At 46.3% G+C, this 17,454-nt stretch overlaps 2 protein-coding genes and 1 long non-coding RNA gene across 6 annotated transcripts; 2 read left to right on the top strand and 1 right to left on the bottom strand.

Annotated features, from left to right (window-relative positions):
* The first annotated feature begins 1,525 nt into the window (after positions 1-1,525).
* Positions 1,526-10,438, top strand: MTMR11 (myotubularin related protein 11). 4 transcript variants are annotated; one of them, XM_057500657.1, is made up of 17 exons: positions 1,526-2,557; positions 2,913-3,003; positions 3,413-3,534; positions 3,773-3,833; positions 4,001-4,143; positions 4,555-4,669; positions 4,793-4,928; positions 5,189-5,276; positions 5,397-5,485; positions 5,571-5,695; positions 6,155-6,221; positions 6,501-6,571; positions 7,091-7,257; positions 7,538-7,711; positions 7,956-8,147; positions 8,577-8,870; positions 9,279-10,438. In XM_057500657.1, exons 1-17 carry the CDS (start codon positions 2,351-2,353, stop codon positions 9,432-9,434), a joined length of 2,298 nt encoding a protein of 765 aa, XP_057356640.1. In that variant the 5' UTR covers positions 1,526-2,350; the 3' UTR covers positions 9,435-10,438. The 4 variants fall into 4 exon arrangements, with proteins under 4 accessions (XP_057356640.1, XP_057356639.1, XP_036756350.2 ...); XM_057500656.1 differs by having other exon boundaries at positions 7,052-7,257; XM_036900455.2 differs by having other exon boundaries at positions 1,527-2,557; positions 4,591-4,669; positions 7,052-7,257.
* LOC118920038 (uncharacterized) lies at positions 5,586-10,712 on the bottom strand. Its single transcript, XR_008997118.1, has 3 exons — positions 10,451-10,712; positions 7,514-7,683; positions 5,586-5,692 (listed from the first exon to the last, which is right to left on the bottom strand). It is a non-coding gene; the product is annotated as an uncharacterized LOC118920038 (long non-coding RNA).
* Positions 10,713-10,848: 136 nt separating this feature from the next.
* On the top strand, positions 10,849-15,138 carry SF3B4 (splicing factor 3b subunit 4). Its single transcript, XM_036900458.2, has 6 exons — positions 10,849-10,989; positions 11,375-11,503; positions 11,762-12,304; positions 12,617-12,823; positions 14,358-14,531; positions 14,733-15,138. Exons 1-6 carry the CDS (start codon positions 10,956-10,958, stop codon positions 14,918-14,920), a joined length of 1,275 nt encoding a protein of 424 aa, XP_036756353.1. The 5' UTR covers positions 10,849-10,955; the 3' UTR covers positions 14,921-15,138.
* Positions 15,139-17,454: the final 2,316 nt, after the last annotated feature.

Below are 17,454 nucleotides of genomic sequence, written 5' to 3'. Positions count from 1 at the left end.
AATTACTAATGACTTTGTATTGTATATTTGGGAGGTGATACTGAGAAAGAATGGAGCTAGTTCTGAATGACTTCTGAGAATCTAGCTTTTGCCATTCTTTTTCTAAACAGCCATGTGTCCACATTTCCAGTCACATTTTTGCTTCCCCAGTAAAGAAGCTTCAGAGATGATTGTCCCAGAGTTACTTGGACACCTCTGGCTCTGTCCTCTTCTTTCTCCAAGGAGTCAGTGCCCCAGACGCACAGCCATAGATGAGAAGACTGAGTAAGAAGCTCACTCCTGGTCTGGAATCACTTGGATGCCAGATTCTTCTAATTTCCTTTTTCTGTCCAGGCCCTTCAACTGCAAATTTCAGTGAGTCATAATGGCACTCTGTCTCTTTCATTTTGTAGCTACCCAACCTGCAAATCACAGGGTGTTTTGGCCCCTCCCTGTATTTAAATTGATTAACAAAATATTATGCCATCCCCCTTGTAGACTATCTCCGTTTCACCTCCCACCACTGGCCACAGGGTTAAGGAGCAGTAAAAAAAGGAACGGAAGGAAGTTGGCTGACAGGGCTGAGAGAAGTGGGGGTGGGAAGAACCTTGGCCTCTTTCCCTGCTTATAACTGGATCTGTGACTCATCTTGTGAGTCATTCAGCTCCACCTCCCAGCGTCCATCGCTCCTGGCAAAAACCTGTAACCAGATCAAGATTCTGAAAATGGAAAAATCTGATACAGCCCCTTGTCTCTCAAGCCTTCCTTTCATCCACTAAGCCTCCACTGGGTGTGTGTGGGGAGGTGAGAGGTGGTCCTCAGTTGCTGTCCCCTTTGCATGCCTGGCTGGGTACTGATCCAAGTTACTCATTTTTCTTTTTTCTGCTTCTGACTCCTCCATTTCTCTGGTGGTTTTTTTTACTGTATTCCTCTGCTCCTCCTATACCTCCAATTATTAAAGACTAAAACGAGGCTCTTGAATGAAGGATGGTAGGGAGAAGGAGGGTGGATAATGGGATTTTAACACTGTGGTACACATTTCTTCCTATTGCAACAGCCCTTGGGAAGCCCTTGGAAATTTTATTCCCCCAAGAGATTGAGGGCTCTGGAATGCAAGTGAGGATGGGGATGATTGGCAGCATTTAGGACTTCTAGAGTCAGGCTTCTGGGTCACTTTCCTAGCAGGTATATGCCTCAGATACATTCTCTGTCTCTCACAAAATCTTCACGATTTCCAGTTGTAGCCAAGACAGGGAACTTCTAAAGCTGAGGCTGGAAGGGTGTTCTGCTGTGGGGAAGAGAGTATTGAATATCACTTTAGAAAACTGGGACCCCCACCTAAGGATTGCTGCCTGTATACAGACTCAAAATCAATAAAACAGCAGCCTATTAACTCTTTGTATTTTACTTCCTGTCTTTTTCATATCTAAATGTGGATTTTTGCCTTCCTACCCTCAGACTCCCTTAGCTGTAGTCCCATTCCTTCCCTCTAGAGCCTCCACACTCACCTTTGCTTCAGTTGCAGAGGTGTGGGTGGGGAGATGGGATTGTTGAACTGAACAAAGGTTTCCAGCCCTCAGCTTTCAAAGTCCTGAATATGAATCATTAATTTGGAGATCTAGTGTCAGGGTTGGAGGGAAAGGTCATGTACCTGGAGTGGGCTCTGGTTTCCTATTGGGTGGTGTGTGTGTGTGTGTGTTTGATATACTAAGTGGCAATATCTTTCCCTTGGGTCTCCCACTCCCACCCCAGTAAGCAGATCTGCACTTGTGTCTGCATCCTGGAAATATTTCAGTTTCCCTACTTTTCCACTTTACATGACTTACTATTTTATGCTTTCCAGAAAAGGATATACAAAACACTACCTTGACCCCCTCCTCATTTCTTGGGTCTTGCCAGGCAAAAATCCCCTTAAGTCCAATTTCCATTTGTTCCCTCTCAACCACTTTTGTTAGGTCTCTCAGGGGAGCAGTAAGCAGGCCTGAACTACTTTCACATTCCTCCTACCCATTCTCCCCCAGCCTTCCCTTTAAGACTAAAAAACCCTGAGCTTCCCAGAGAAGTGGCCCAAATTATTCCAGTTAATACTCAGTACTCTTGCTCCCCTCAGGCCGTCTCCAATACTCATGAATAGGATCTGGATTAGGGTAAAGTAGGGAATCTAGGTACTTTTTTCCCAGATCCCCACTTTTTCCTCACCTTTTTCAGGCTCCTCTACTTCCTCTCTACTTTTCTAAAATCGTGTGTATTCTCCTTTAAGGGGCTGGGCATCTCTCCCGCCCTCTCAAGAGTCAACAGAAGTTTCCGAGGAGCCTCTGCTAGCTGGGCTGGACACACTTTTCAAAAGACCCCAAATCGTGCGTGCACCCCAATGCTCCTTTCCCTTGTGTTCTCCCCCTGCCTCCTTCCCGACTTCCGTCTTCTCAGTTACAAGCTTCAGCCTCTCCCCAAGGGGTTTGAGCATCCTCAAATCTTCCCACCCTTAACTGCTCCATCCCCAGATGGAGTCAGAGAAATGTGGTGGGGGGGCCGGGGCCAGAGTTTCAACATCATCCCCAGGAAGGAGGAGCCAGAGGGGGTAAGGAGAAGAAATTTGGGCTGGTGGGGGGACGGTTAGGGGCAGTGGGCAGGAGGGTGCTAATGGGAATGATGTGGAGATAAAAGGGAGGGGAAGGCTCTAGAGGAAGAGGGTGTGTCCCATATCAACTTCAGCTGCCGAAGCTTGGTCTGTCTTTTTCAGTCTCAAGTTCATTGTCTCATTATCCATTAACCAGCCCCTCCCTTTACTGTCTGTCAACCCGGGTCCTGAGCTCCCACAGCCACGATCTCAGTTTCCCCTGAAAGTGTGAATGTAGGCCTCCAGAGGTGGCTGTTGAGGTAATCTGAGACCCCAGGGTTGGAGAGGCCTGGGGATTAACCTACACCCTTTGCAGCTCTCCGGACCAAAATCTGCCCAGGGAAGTGGGATGCTAGAGCCCAGGACTCATCAGCTTGGCAGCTGCCAGGCCTCTGGATGCCTCCCAGGTAATAATGGCCTTCGGATACTTCTGATCTCCAAAGGCTCCCCCAAATATCATCCTACTCAAATTTTGTGTCAAATCTTGCCAAAGATACCCCTGTACTCCTGGCTCAGCACACTTCTGCCTTTGCTCTCTTCTCAGGCCAGATCTGTCTGGATCTTGATGGCCCCTGTTTTCTTGAACCTGTTACTTCTTTTCTCATTTATTTCCTCAATAAATAAAATCTGAGTGCCTAGTATGTGTCAGGCACTGTTCTAGGCTCTACAGTAGAAGAATACAAATTCTCTCCTCCTAAGCTTTCATTCTGCCGGTGCTAGGGGCAGCTTTAATCTTCCCCTTTAGATCCTCCCATTTCAGAGAAGTGGGTAACACTGGGAACAGTCATAACCTGACTTCGCTTCTTCCCCTTGTAGGGGAGCAGATCCTAGCATGGGCCCCAGGGGTGAGGAAGGGGCTGGAACCTCAATTGCCTGGAACCCTGATCTGCACCAACTTGAGAGTCACCTTCCAGCCCAATGGATGGCAGCGGAGTCAGGTGAGATGTTTAGGGCAACAAAGGAAGGATAGCTAGTAAGAAATGGGTAAGGGAGTCTGGAAGGATTTAGACAAACATTACAGGAGGTGAGAGAGTGAGAATTATGCTTCAGGGCCGTCTTTTTGAATGTATCATGGATACTCAGTGGGGACTATCTTGAGGGAGGTTAGGGGCTGCCAAAGTAGGACAATGAATGAGATTTCAGATGTCTTTAGCCTCAGTGGTATGCTCGTTCTAGGAGACTCCCCTGAGCAGTGAATATGATTTTGCCCTGGTCAACATTGGGCGATTGGAGGCAGGTAAGTGTGGAGGTTTGGTGAAGGAGTTTGCTGGGGGTGTTGGGACTCTTCTTCATTCTTCCTCTGTTCTCAGAGGGCAGTCACGAATGAAGTGGGATGGGATGGGAGAGTTCCTCCTAGAGGGATCCTGATTCATGGCTACACTGCTCTCCAACTCTTGACTTCAGTGAGTGGCCTATCCCGCGTCCAGCTCCTCCGTCCAGGGTCCCCGCTTAAATTTATCCCTGAGGAGATTCTGATTCATGGCCGAGATTTCCGCCTGCTCAGAGTTGGTTTTGAGGCTGGAGGACTAGAGCCTCAGGCTTTTCAGGTAAGAAGGCCCCAACCCAAGGACTGCTCCCCGTAGAGCCTTGGGATCCTTTCCTGGCAATTCCCACTTCCCAGGATCCCTCCCATCATTCTCTCTGCTTCTCTCCTCAATGAGAGGCTAAAAGGCTGGGATAAATGATAGCATAATGAGAATTAGGGACCTGAATTCTAGCCTGGCCCTGCCAATTACCAGGAGTGTGATGGTGGGCAAGCTTCTTCCTTTGAAAAACAGGGAGGGTTAGATGAGATTATTTCTAAAATTCCTCCTAGAATTAACATTTGTGATCCTGTGGTTCTGGATGTGTTCTCCTGACCTCATTCCCTACCTGACTGTTGCCTTTATTGTTCTCTGTTGGTTGCAAAGACAGTGGAGCAACACAAGAGCCCCATTTCCTTCTTTTCACTTCTTCAGTCTGAGCCAAAGGATGGGATGTCCTTTCCTCTACAGGTAACCATGGCCATTGTGCAAGCCAGAGCTCAGAGCAGTCAAGCCCAGCAATATGCAGGGATAACCCTGAGCAAGGCTGGTGAGTGAGGGTGCTTTAGGGTAAGGAAAGGGTGAAGAGTCTGAAAAAGCAGGGGCTGGCTAAAAAAAGAGCTGAGCAACTCTCTGGTTCCTCTTTCGCCTCTGTGCCTCCCTTCCGCCCTAGGCCAGAGTTCTGGCACCAGAAAACCACCTATTCCCCTCTTGGAGGCATCAGAAGACTGGGAGACTGAGCGGAAAAAGCAGGGGGCCAGGGGCTGGAGGGTCAGCACCGTCAATGAGAGGTTCGACATAGCTACCAGGTGATCCCACAGTCCACCCCAACCCCTGCTGCTCTCCCAGTCTTCCTACAGTTTTCTGACCCTCTAAATCTAGGGTCATATTTACTTCCCACCAATTCCAACCTCCTAGGGACATCCACAAAGCTATCCCCCTTACCTCGGAGATCTCTAAACCCGAGATCCCTTAGAATGATCCCCTCCTAAGCAGCTTCCTTATAACAAGAGCTTTGCATTATAATGAGGTTACTGAGCCAAGCTGTGACATACTCTCAATTTCACAGCCTCCCAAATTATTTCTGGGTCCCTAACCGAACCCTGGACAGTGAGGTCAAGAGAGCATTTGGCCACTTCCACCAGGGCCGTGGACCGGTCAGTGTGAGCATGGGGGTAATAGCTGGGGATCAGAGGGTTATGGGAGGTCAGGGTGGGGGCAAGGGAAAGTAGGGTAGGAGTTTCTCCTACAATGATCCCCCTCTTACCCATCTGAAGCGCCTGTCCTGGCATCACCCTGGGGGTAGTGATCTCCTCCGCTGTAGCGGCTTCTACACAGCCAGTGACTTTAACAAGGAGGATATCAGGTGAGGGGAGGTTTGATGAACAGAATCAAGGGTTAGATGTTCAGGGCAGATTTGCTCCCTTACTTTCTGATTTGCTCCCCTCCAGAGCAGTAGAGTCGATGCTCCAGGCTGGGCATTCAGATGTTATCCTGGTAGACACTATGGATGAGCTGCCTAATCTTGCAGATGTCCAAGTTGCCCACTTGAGGCTGAGGGCCCTCTGCCTGCCTGGTGAGAGTAACCTTTGGCCCTTTACCCCCACCCCTAGGTCTGTTGACCCTAACCTGATTTGCCCTTTTAGTCTTCTATAGATGAGTAACCTTTCAACTCAATGAACCTTAGTTTTCTACTCTACTTCCCTCTCTCATAGACTCACGATTCCTGTCTTCCTGACTCCAAAGTATTCTTTTAACTGTTTTGAGATATAATTTACATACATAAAATTCACCCTTTACCCATCTTAAGTGTACAGTTCAATGAATTTTATTATATCTAAAAGGTTGTACAACCATCACAACAAATTTAATTTTATGAGCGTCATGGCCATTTATACATAATTCTCATTCCTGGCTCCAGCCCTAGGCAACCACTACCCAACTTACTCTTAACCCTTCAGGCTATAAACCCTGAATCCTAAATCCCAAATTCTCCCCATTTCTTTGTCCTTCTAACTGCTCTGCTTTCTCTCAGATTCATCTGTAGCTGAGGATAAATGGCTCTCAGCCCTGGAAGGAACACGATGGCTGGACTATGTCAGGTAGTCCCTCTTTTTTAAGTCATGATATATATATATATATATATATATATATATATATATATATATTCAAACCCCAACCTCCCTCATCTGTCAACTTGGACTTGTAAGTGGCCTTCCATTAACTCATTAACTCTTCTCCTTGGTTTCCAAGAAGACTGTTATTTGCTGCTCCTTAGAAGGAAAAGTGGCAGAATTCTGGAGTCAGACTCTATTCCATCCCATAACCCATCATGCCCTCCCTCCAGGCTTAGCCTTCTCTTTCCTCACCTGCCTCTCCAGGTCTTGTCTTCGAAAGGCCAGTGACATCTCAGTCTTAGTGACATCCAGGGTTCGCTCTGTAGTACTTCAAGGTGAGTTTCTTGGGTCAACCCACTCCTTTCCTTGCCTTTTTCCTTTACCCACCTGCCTGGGAGGGAGGCCCACAAGTCTTCCTTGCCCCCTTACAGGGCTACATTCTCCTCTCCTGGTACTAGGGACTCTCACAAGTTCTAACTCGTCATTCAGCACTACCTCTGCCTCCCTGCTACAGCTGGTAGTCCAGAATAGCAGCGTTCTCTGCCCTCTGTTCCCATCCTTCCATCAGTGGATGGGGATTGGGGTTGGGGTGGGAAAGGACAATGTGGAAGTTGGTTTCAGATTTATGATTCTGCCTCCTACTTGTAAAGCTGGGTATTTCTATCCAAGTGGAGTCTATGAAGTGAATCATTTAAGGTCTTTGTTTTTTCTTCACTTCTATATGCCCTCTCAATCCTACCTACCCCAAACTTTTCCCTTCTGTGCCTCTCACTTATTCCTGCCATGTTTACTTTCCTCATTCTCTTCTGCCTCAGTTTCCTGGCCCCTCCTTCTTTGTCCCTTCTATCACCCAGAGCACGGTGACCGTGATTTCAATGGCCTCCTCTCTTCACTCGTCCAGCTGCTTTCAGCCCCTGAAGCCCGAACACTGCTTGGATTCCAATCACTAGTACAGCGAGAGTGGGTGGCAGCTGGACATCCCTTCCTCACCCGACTTGGGGGAGCTGCGGCCAGTGAAGAGGTGAGAATGTTTTGGGAGGTATTGGGGGTATTACTAAAGGAGTATGGGGATGAGATTTTATTATATAATTCATTGGTGGTGAATCAGGTCAGAAGGGGCCTGGAAGTTAAACTGATCTCAAAGGGAAACTCAGTTGAGTGAGGCACCACAACTCCCTACTATTCTTTATTCAGATTTCCATTCCCTGACCTCCTTAGTGGCCCTGTCCCTTGTCCCTCATCATTTTGTCATTTAGGTCCCCACAATCCCTTCTTACCTCTTAAAATTTCCCTCTTCTCAGGCCCCAGTGTTTCTCCTCTTCCTTGACTGTGTCTGGCAGCTCCTCCAGCAGTTTCCAGCTGAGTTTGAATTCTCTGAGTTTTTCCTTCTTGCTCTTCATGACAGTGTCAGGGTTCCCGACACCCTCACATTCTTGAGAGATACTCCCTGGGAGCGTGGAAAGCCAAGTGGACAGGTCAGTGACTTCCAGTTTTGGCTTGTCTTTTTTTCCCCCATTAAGAAGTACTCTCTGAAGTTTAGTCCTTATTTATGAAAAATGAGGTCTGTAGGTGGGAAAGGGGGAGGGTGGTGCTCATTCACAGGACTGGACTTTCCTCCTAGAGTAAGAGGTCAGAGTTTCATTTCTCTCTAGACTTGGGAAAAGGATTATATATACATTTTTTTGTTTAACCATCCTTTTTCTCATTTCCTCTGTCCAGTTTAACTCCTATACGCAGGTCTATACCTCAGGGTGTATCTATAACTCAAAGCCCCTGGCTGGAAACTCTATTGACCTGAAGCTATCTGTCTGGGACTGGGATTTACGCTACAGCTATGAACAGACACTTCAGTTCCATAATACTGGCTATGACCCAGAACACTGCCCAGATTCCTGGCTCCCTAAACAGCAGGTAAGGTGTCTAAACGTCCTAAAAATTCCCTTGGCCTTCTCACAAGGGAGAAGTGGAAAGAAACAGTGTCTGAGTTCGCCGGGAAAAGCTATCCCATATCTCTTCTGTAGCTGTCACGATAGTCCCCTGGAAGCTGGACATCCTAGAATAGCACAGAGGGCATCCTTTTTGTCTCCATTTTTGTTTATTAGTCTTCCTGTCTCATACACATGTTTTACAAGTTTCCTTAAAACCAACTTTAATCAGTCCTGATGCCTGGTTTGAAGTCTAATGAGGAGAGTAGTTAAAGAGTTATTGGGGGGAGGCTTATAGTTCTAACACTAGTGCAGCAAGAGTGGTTGGCAGCTGGACATTCCTTCCTGACCCAGTTTGGGAAACCTGGGATCATCTGGGTTTTAGGTTGCTAGTTGATTTCTCTTTCCCCTTTAGCCAAGCTTTATGGTTCCTGGACCTCCCAGTTCTGTCTGGCTCTTCTCTAGAGGGACCCTGACTCCCCTGAATCAGCTCTGTCCTTGGCGGGACAGTTCCTCCCTACTGGCAGTCTCTTCTCGTTGGCTGCCTCGACCTGCCGTCTCCTCTGAAAGCCTGGCTGATCAGGAGTGGGGGCTTCCCTCACACTGGGGAGCTTGCCCTTTACCCCCGGGGCTGCTGCTGCCTGGGTATCTGGGACCCCAGATCAGGCTGTGGAGACGCTGCTACCTGAGGGGAAGGCCTGAGGTCCAGGTGAGAAGGGAAGGTAGGGATTAGGAGTGGGAAAACGGGCTTGACTATTGAACCAGATATTCTAGGAGAAACCTGATGTTTCCGGGAGCTGGAAAGGCAAAGGGCTAGAGGGATTGGGAAGTGAATCCTGCTGGTATTAAAGTGGATAAGTTTGGGAGTATACAGTGTGGGAGAAACTGCTTGTGGAACCTAGGGCATAGTTGGAAGGTGCTAGAAGTGATGGTAACTAGATTTATTGTGGGGATCATTTCATAATATATAAAAATGCTGAATCACTTATGTACTTGAAACCAATAGGATATTATATGTCTATTCTTCAATTTAAAAAAATGTTGTAAGTAGCAGTTCTTCAAAGAGAACTAGAGTTGCAGTAACATTCCCCTCTGCCTCTTTTCACCCCCTCCTCAGATAGGCCTCTCAGCTCCCACAATCTCTGGCCTCCAGGAAGAACTATCCCATCTTCAGGAGCTATTAAGAAAATGGACACCAAGAGTATCTCCTAAAGATAACTCCAAGGAAAGAGATCCAAATACCACTCTTTACCAGTCCCAATGGAATTTCTGACTTTTTCATGGGCAGGGCAAGGGCCGTCTGGGGTGAGGGAGGGTCCTAATTCGATTTTTCTTATCTGCTCTTGCTTTTACATTGCAATCCTCATCAAGCTCAGTGACTTTTCATTGCAGATGGATGGTGCTAACTTTCTCTCCAACTCTTGCCCTGTCCTGTTTGGGTTCTCACAACTTATGTATATATATATACACACACACACATACACATATATATAAAATTTGATTGGAACGAATTTAAAGAATTAAAAAACAAATGCTTTCTTTGCTTTTGATGATTTGTGATTTGAGGCAGAAACAAATCAGTCCACATGATTGCCTTTTTTTTTCAGAGCGATTCCATTCCTTTTGGATATCCAGCTGTTTAAAACTATGAGATCAGAGATGCTGTTCCTCAGTCTCCACAAGATGGCCCAGAGACCTCATTGTCACCTCCTCTTGCTGCTGCTTTAATTACCATTTCTATTTCTTCCTTTTAGTTTTACATGGGTATGGAGTGGATGTGGGTGACGGACCCTGTCTTTTCCAATTATGTATTTTTCTAGTGGCATTTCTATTTAAGAAGTTCATTAAAGCACAGTATTTATACACGTTGCTAGCATTGTTTCTTGTGTCAGAATAAAGGATCCTAAGGTAAGAGAGCGGTAGGTGGAGTGTGCGTGTGACCCAAGAGGATGGCATCCACCCTGTTATTGCTAAGGAAGTAAGGAGATCAATCCGGTGAGATGTGAATTCTCTCCTGTAATTTGGGACAAGGGTTGTCTTTTCCATGCTTCCCATTAAGCGGCGGATGGGGCAAAAGCATACCAAGACGTTGTTGCTGGGGTCGGGGGTGTATTCTGAAAGTCAAACCAGATCTCTGGGCTTCAATATTAACCAACCCTCAACTTTGGTCATACTACATCGCTGAACCTTAACTTCCCCTCACCCCTCATGCAATAATGACTTCGGCGAGCTCATACGCCTCCGCAGCTCAGATATTCCGCAATCCCCTCCCGAGAGAAAACGAAATACCTCCAGCCCGGGCCAGGGCTGTGAGGCCGCAACTGCCCAAAGAATGTAGGCAGGGTAGAGGGCTGTCCCTGCGTCCGGAGGCATCCGAATCCTTGGGAGTGGGGGCGGAGGGGTGGGGAGTTCCTCAGCGTACCCTTCTTTGGGGAAACAAAAAGACCACTGGCAACAAAGTTTATGAAATGAAAATTTTGTCCATTCAGCTTTCGAATTTACATTTTGGGAAGCAGTGGAATCCGTTAATGTCTAATACTGCCTGAAGTGAGTCTGAGCGTTTGTTTCGCTTTTCCCGCCCTCACCGCTTGCACCGGACGGGACCTCATCACAAGGACTCCGTAATTCCAGGGGCGGCGGGTATCCGCGGCTCCTAAAATGGCCGCTGCCGCTTCCGGCTCCTCCCCTCGTCCCCAGCTCACTACCTCACTTCCACCTTTGTCCCGGAAGTGGAATTGGTGACAAAGGTCGGAGGGCGGGATAGCTGCTTGGAGACGGCGGGAGCTGTTTCGCCATGGCTGCCGGGCCGATCTCCGAGCGGAACCAGGGTGACTGGAAGGGATGAGTCCGGAATGGGCTCAGGGGAGCTGGGAGGCCCCGAGTAGAGCTAGCAGTGTTTCCGCGGGGGCGGGAAACTGGAATGCCCCTCGGAGGGCACGAGTCCAGCCCCCGTGCCTGCTGGTTGGGGGGTAGCCGGGTGCGAGCTGAGGCCTGTGGGTGTGATTCTGTGTGCAATCCCCTTAAGAAGCTTCTCTAGTAACTGGAGAAAGGAGGTGTAAGGGCTTAATGACTTTTTTTATCTTTTTCTTTTTGCTTCTCTACCGATCTCCACCCCTTAATCCCCCGGCTCGGTTCCATCCTCATGTTCCCACCACCTCCTTTTTTCCTGTTATATTCTCATCTCTGCGCTTATCTCCTGCTCTCCCCCTCTAGATGCCACTGTGTATGTGGGAGGCCTGGATGAGAAGGTTAGCGAACCACTGCTGTGGGAGCTATTTCTCCAGGCAGGGCCAGTAGTCAACACCCACATGCCAAAGGATAGAGTCACTGGTCAGCACCAAGGTGAGTACGTGGTAAGAGATGTATTATGTTTTGAGGGGACAAACTGCTCCTAGAGCGCCCCAGCAATATTCACAACTGTTTTGGAATGAGCAACCTAAGATTTCTTTCTCTTAAGCCTAGCTCACGGTTTGTATATGGAAGCATTCTCAGTTGAAGTGAGGTTATTAATTGTTCTTCGTGCTTTCAAAGATGAACGAGTTATACCTTATTTTAGTCACTTTGCTTAAGTTGTTAACTTCCTCCCTTCTACTTCCCCAGGCTATGGCTTTGTGGAATTCTTGAGTGAGGAAGATGCTGACTATGCCATTAAGATCATGAACATGATCAAACTCTATGGGAAGCCAATACGGGTGAACAAGGCATCAGCTCACAACAAAAACCTAGATGTGGGGGCCAACATTTTCATTGGAAATCTGGACCCAGAGATTGATGAGAAGCTGCTTTATGATACTTTCAGTGCCTTTGGAGTCATCTTACAAACTCCCAAGATCATGCGGGACCCTGACACAGGCAACTCCAAAGGTTATGCCTTTATTAATTTTGCTTCATTTGATGCTTCGGATGCAGCAATTGAGGCCATGAATGGGCAGTATCTCTGTAACCGCCCTATCACTGTGTCCTATGCATTCAAGAAGGACTCCAAGGGTGAGCGCCATGGCTCAGCAGCTGAACGACTTCTGGCAGCCCAGAATCCACTTTCCCAGGCTGACCGCCCTCATCAGCTGTTTGCGGACGCACCCCCTCCACCCTCTGCCCCCAATCCTGTGGTATCATCGCTAGGGTCTGGGCTTCCTCCACCAGGTAAAGCTTTTGATTCAAAATGTTTTGGGTCTAGGGTAGTGGTTGGGGAGGAGAGGGCAGGAAGAAGGAAAAAGAACCCAATAAAGGGAATATTGCATCAGTACATGATGAGAAAGGGATTGAGAGATGATGGTTGTGGTGGGGAAGAAAGTTGTTGAGTTTTTCCAGGTTGAAAGTGTTGTCTAACATTGCTTCTGACTTAAGAGGAGGGGGAAAGAGCTCTCCTGCCTGGAGAGGCCAGACTGGAACAGGCTCTTTGTAAAGACAGATTGCTCCTTACTATCGCTAACTCTTTCTCCATTTCCCCTATAGGCATGCCTCCTCCTGGCTCCTTCCCACCCCCAGTGCCACCTCCTGGAGCCCTTCCACCTGGGATACCCCCAGCCATGCCCCCACCACCTATGCCTCCTGGGGCTGGAGGACATGGCCCCCCATCAGCAGGAACCCCAGGGGCTGGACATCCTGGACACGGGCACTCACATCCTCACCCATTCCCACCAGGTGGGATGCCCCATCCAGGTGGGTGTTCTTTTCTGGGAAAGGGAGGGATGAGCTTGGTAGAGGAGTTCAATCACCACTTAAGCCCCTGCCCTTTGTCCTCAACAATAATAGAGTCCTAGAGGCTTTTCTTCAGGCATTCTTTTATAAGAACACAAAATACTGTTTAACCACCAACTCTGTCTCTATTTCTTAAATTTTTTCAAAGAAAGAGCTATGCTTATTTTTTGTTGCCTTAATTTTTACTTCCATCCTCTCCTCTGACTTCCACCCCACAGCAGTTACCTGATTGCAAATCTTAGGGGGCACTTCTGCTCCTTATTTGGCTTGACCTTTGCTATACTTGAAACTGGCTATATCTTTCTATTTGAAAATCTTGTGTCTTTGGTTTTTCTGGATTCTCCATGTATCTCTCTTGACTCCTCAATCTCAGCCACCTTAACAGATTCATTTTTCTCTGCTTATACTTAGGTTTTGGGTTGGTTCTCTGTTCTGCATAGTTCTGCTACTTGTACACTGATGCCTTCTGGATCTGTATCTCAGGCCCATGGTTATGTGCATTCTAGACCCTTAATCCTGCTGCTTAGATAACAGCTCCACTTTTCTATCCCTACCTTTCAAACCTATTCTTCCTCTAGTATTCTTTGTTTTCAGATGCTTAATTAAAAGTTCTGGGAGTATTTGATTATTTCCTATCACCCTACTCTTGATACCACATCTTACTAATACCCATTAGCCCCCACTGCCAGTGCCCTAGTTCAGGCCCTATACCCTCATTATTTCACACCTGATTTATTGTAGTAGTTTTCTAACTGACATTTCAATTCCAATTTTCTCTACCTTTGTTTCACTTTCATAATTTTTCTAAAACAGATGTTCACACACCCTTGCTCAGAGTTCTCCTGTTGCTCTCTTTTACCTAGCGAAAAACCCAAACTCGTTACCATAGCATTTTAGGCTTTGCATGATCTGGCCCCTGCCCGTTACTCCCACGACTGCTGATTACTGAGTTACTGGTTTTCCTGGAACATACCGTGTTGTTTGACAAACCTGTGATTTGCACATGCTTATCTTTCCTGCCTGGGATATTCTATTCCACCCTATTGTCCACCTGAAAAATTCTTACTCATCCTTTAGAATTAGGTCTTTACTCAGGCAGTATCTCTGACACCTTACCAAATCCTATCAAAAAAATCATCATTCCATTTGTTAACATACTTCTGTAGCACTGTGACAGTACTTAAATCATGGACGGAGCAAGTGAAGTTCATGAGGACCAAATCCTATAAAAAAAGTCATCATTCCATTTGTTAACATACTTCTGTAGCACTGTGACAGTACTTAAATCATGGACGGAGCAAGTGAAGTTCATGAGGAGTTGATTGGGTAGTTCGTTGGTGTACTGTTGGAATGGGATCAAGGAAAAGGATACTTTTTACCAGCCTTGTTTTCCATACTCTTTTCCTGCTGTTATTTCCTTTTGTTCTCTTCCTTCCTCCATTTTATTTGCCCTCTTCTCTATCTTCCTTTTGTCCCCTTTCCTCTGTTCTCATAGGGATGTCCCAGATGCAGCTGGCCCATCATGGCCCTCATGGCTTAGGACACCCCCATGCTGGGCCCCCAGGCTCTGGAGGGCAGCCTCCACCCCGACCACCACCTGGAATACCCCATCCTGGACCTCCTCCAATGGGCATGCCCCCCCGAGGGCCTCCATTTGGATCTCCCATGGGTGAGTACATTCTAGCCACCTCCGTCATCCTCACATACCATATTCTTGCATTTTCCTTTGCCATGCCCCATACCACCTGCCCTTTCTTTCTTTTACTTATTATAATGCTTCTCATTGTCTGTCTCTTCTTTCTCTACATTCTGCCAATATCAACTATCTCCTATTTCTTGCTTTTGCTAACTTTTCTTTCTCTTGCTGCAGGTCACCCAGGACCTATGCCTCCCCATGGTATGCGTGGACCTCCTCCACTGATGCCTCCTCATGGATACACTGGCCCTCCACGACCCCCACCCTATGGCTACCAGCGGGGGCCCCTCCCTCCACCCAGACCCACTCCCAGGCCTCCAGTTCCCCCTCGTGGCCCACTTCGAGGCCCTCTCCCTCAGTAATTTCTCATTCTCTTTCCTCCTGTTATATCTTCCCAACATCTTTTCAGTTCCTTGGACCAGTCACAGTTACTCTAGCTCCCTGGGGCTGAGGCACTAATAATCCCTATAAGGCTTTTTTTTAAGTGTAACTTTTTCATAGGAGGTTTTACTTTTTTTTCTTTGTTGATCCTAAGTGTTTTGTAAATGCACAGAGAAAATAAAACTGAACTCCTTATTTATTCTTTGCGGTTTTTCCCTTGGCAAAGTAACTTAACCTCTTTCTGTTGAAGGAAAGGTGTAAGTATATAGGGAAGAGAATGGTAAGGTAGGAGTGAAGGTATTTATTCCATGTTTTAAAGGGTTATTCTGCAATGTGTTGTTGAAATTGCTTACTACTGTGCACTCCAGCAATTGTTTCTTATTACATGAGTCTCATTCATTTAGTTTATGAGATAGAGACCCATTATCTATGGCATGGAGTTATTGTGTTAGGTGAGAACAGAAGTAAAGTTTCTGGAGATAAGCTGGCAAAAATATGAAGTAATATGCATAATATGCACAAAGGTATTCATTGAAGCACTATTTGTAATAACAGTAGATTGGAAACAACTCACATATCCATCTGTGAGAGACTAGTTGAATAACCTGATAAAGCTACACAATCTAGTGAGCGGCAGTAAAAAAGAACAGGGAAGATACATACTATTCTGGAGAGATCTCCAGGATATATTAAGTGAGGAAAGTATAGAATGTATAGTATGCTACCTTAGCTAAGGGTGGCACATAATATGTACATTTGTTTATATTTGGAAAGTGGAAGAATAAACCAAAACAAATGGAAATGTATACCACTCGAAGGAAGAAGGAATTATAGAGGGAAACTGGGTTTCTTTGAGCCTGATTTGTTAATGTGGTGTTCTTTGGAACCATGTAAATGCCTTAAATAATTGCGAAAGTGGGAATTGGGATAGTAGACAACCCAGTAAACCTTTGTTTTCTTCTGTTCTTCACCACAAGACTTCTTTTGGATAAGGAGTTAATATCTTACTCCTCTCTTTTTCTCAATCTCAATCCTTCCAAACTTGATTTCTATCACATTTAAACCTACCCTCAAAGACTCTTAGGTAACTAGACCAAATCCAGTAGCTTTTTTTATTTGCTGCATTTGAACCAGTTGTAACACTTCCCTTCTCTTTTTGGCTTATGGAACCATGAACTTTATTGACCTCTAAGCACAAAAAGGTGAGCCTGGTCTGCTTTTCTCCTGCATCATTCTCATTCACCTAATTACCTGCAAGGGCTCCATGCTAGTGGCAGCAGAGGATACAAAGGTGGGCAAGACAGTTCACTCCAATATTACAAAGGGATAGACTGACATGAGATTAATTAGGGAACAAAATATTTTCAGAACACGAGGAAGGGTGTCTTAACCTGTCATGAAAGTCTAAGTAAACTTCCTGAAAAAAAGTGATTGTTGAATACAAACTTGAAGGGTAGAAGTTTCCCAGGCATAGATGAAGGGAAATCATTCCAGGTATGCACAGATGGGATGTTCCTGAGCAGAAGCAGAGATTGATAAATAGTACGGTATAAAATGCAATAAAGCTGTTTGGTGGTGGAGGCAGGATGAGGTCAGAGCTGAGGGAGCCCCTACAGAGCAGTCTCCTTTCCATATCATGGCACAGAAACTTTGGAAACAGTACACTGAGGTAAAAGGAGCAGGCTCCTTCAAGCTGGAAGCTATTGGCTCAGGAGTTCTAGCTGTCTGAGTCTCTGCTCAGCAGCCTGAAGTGCTGAGAAGATTAGTATCTGAGCACCATTGTCAAGGCATACGGGTTAGGAAGCTGTTAGCCAGTGGAGAAAGATGAAAACTTGGGGGCAAGGAAACAAATTACACATCTGGCAATAAAGGTGAGAGATGAAGTTCTAAATAAGGGCTGTGACAGAGCAGGGATGAAGAGGAAGAGATGCACTGAGGTATTAAAGGCAGAAGAGTAGAACTTGGTGTTAAATTGGGTATAGTGAATGGAAGGGAGAGTAAAATCAAGAATAAGAATATGCAGCAGAATTTTTTTGGGGAAGGATGGAAATGAGGTCAGTTTTGGATATGCTGACTTTGAGGTGAGTTGTGAGACATGCAGATGGGGTCATTTAATGGATGTCTGGTTATGTATTTTGAAAGCTTGCAGAAGATTAGACATGGTATTTCACACCATGAATGGCTAAGGATAAGGATGTCAGGATTCTAAATCATAATGGGGTTAATTAGCTTCTTAATATCCAACAGAGATCTGCTGTACAGTTGCTTTGATGTCATAAGCTAGTCCCAGGAGCACTTACAACCTGGCATAGCTAACAACTGGCTCCTGGCTCCAGGTACCAGAGGCCAGCACTTGAAGCAACTCCAAATGGTGGAAGGTTTTGTCTCAGTCTCTGTGTTCTTTTTGCCTCTGTGTCTTATCAAGCGAACTGATTATTCTAACATCCTCCACGAGGACTTTGATGACTGTGACTCTTCGACTGATGATTCTCAAATTTTTAGCTTTTTTTCCCCC

The sequence above is a fragment of the Manis pentadactyla genome, chromosome 4, assembly GCF_030020395.1.
Source record: "Manis pentadactyla isolate mManPen7 chromosome 4, mManPen7.hap1, whole genome shotgun sequence".
Lineage (NCBI taxonomy): Eukaryota > Metazoa > Chordata > Mammalia > Pholidota > Manidae > Manis > Manis pentadactyla.
Note: the sequence above shows the minus strand (reverse complement) of the source record. Positions and strands in the feature narration are given on the sequence as shown.

Excerpts from the sequence above, each read along its gene's own strand:
- MTMR11 (XM_057500656.1), top strand. The coding sequence starts at position 2,351 with ATGCTCCTTTCCCTTGTGTTCTCCCCCTGCCTCCTTCCCGACTTCCGT. Across the intron at positions 5,696-6,154 it reads GAGGGCCCTCTGCCTGCCTG|ATTCATCTGTAGCTGAGGAT; the intron begins GTGAGAGTAACC and ends GCTTTCTCTCAG. Across the intron at positions 6,572-7,051 it reads TCGCTCTGTAGTACTTCAAG|TTTCCTGGCCCCTCCTTCTT; the intron begins GTGAGTTTCTTG and ends CTTCTGCCTCAG.
- SF3B4 (XM_036900458.2), top strand. The coding sequence starts at position 10,956 with ATGGCTGCCGGGCCGATCTCCGAGCGGAACCAGG. Across the intron at positions 12,305-12,616 it reads GTCTGGGCTTCCTCCACCAG|GCATGCCTCCTCCTGGCTCC; the intron begins GTAAAGCTTTTG and ends TTTCCCCTATAG. Across the intron at positions 14,532-14,732 it reads TCCATTTGGATCTCCCATGG|GTCACCCAGGACCTATGCCT; the intron begins GTGAGTACATTC and ends CTCTTGCTGCAG.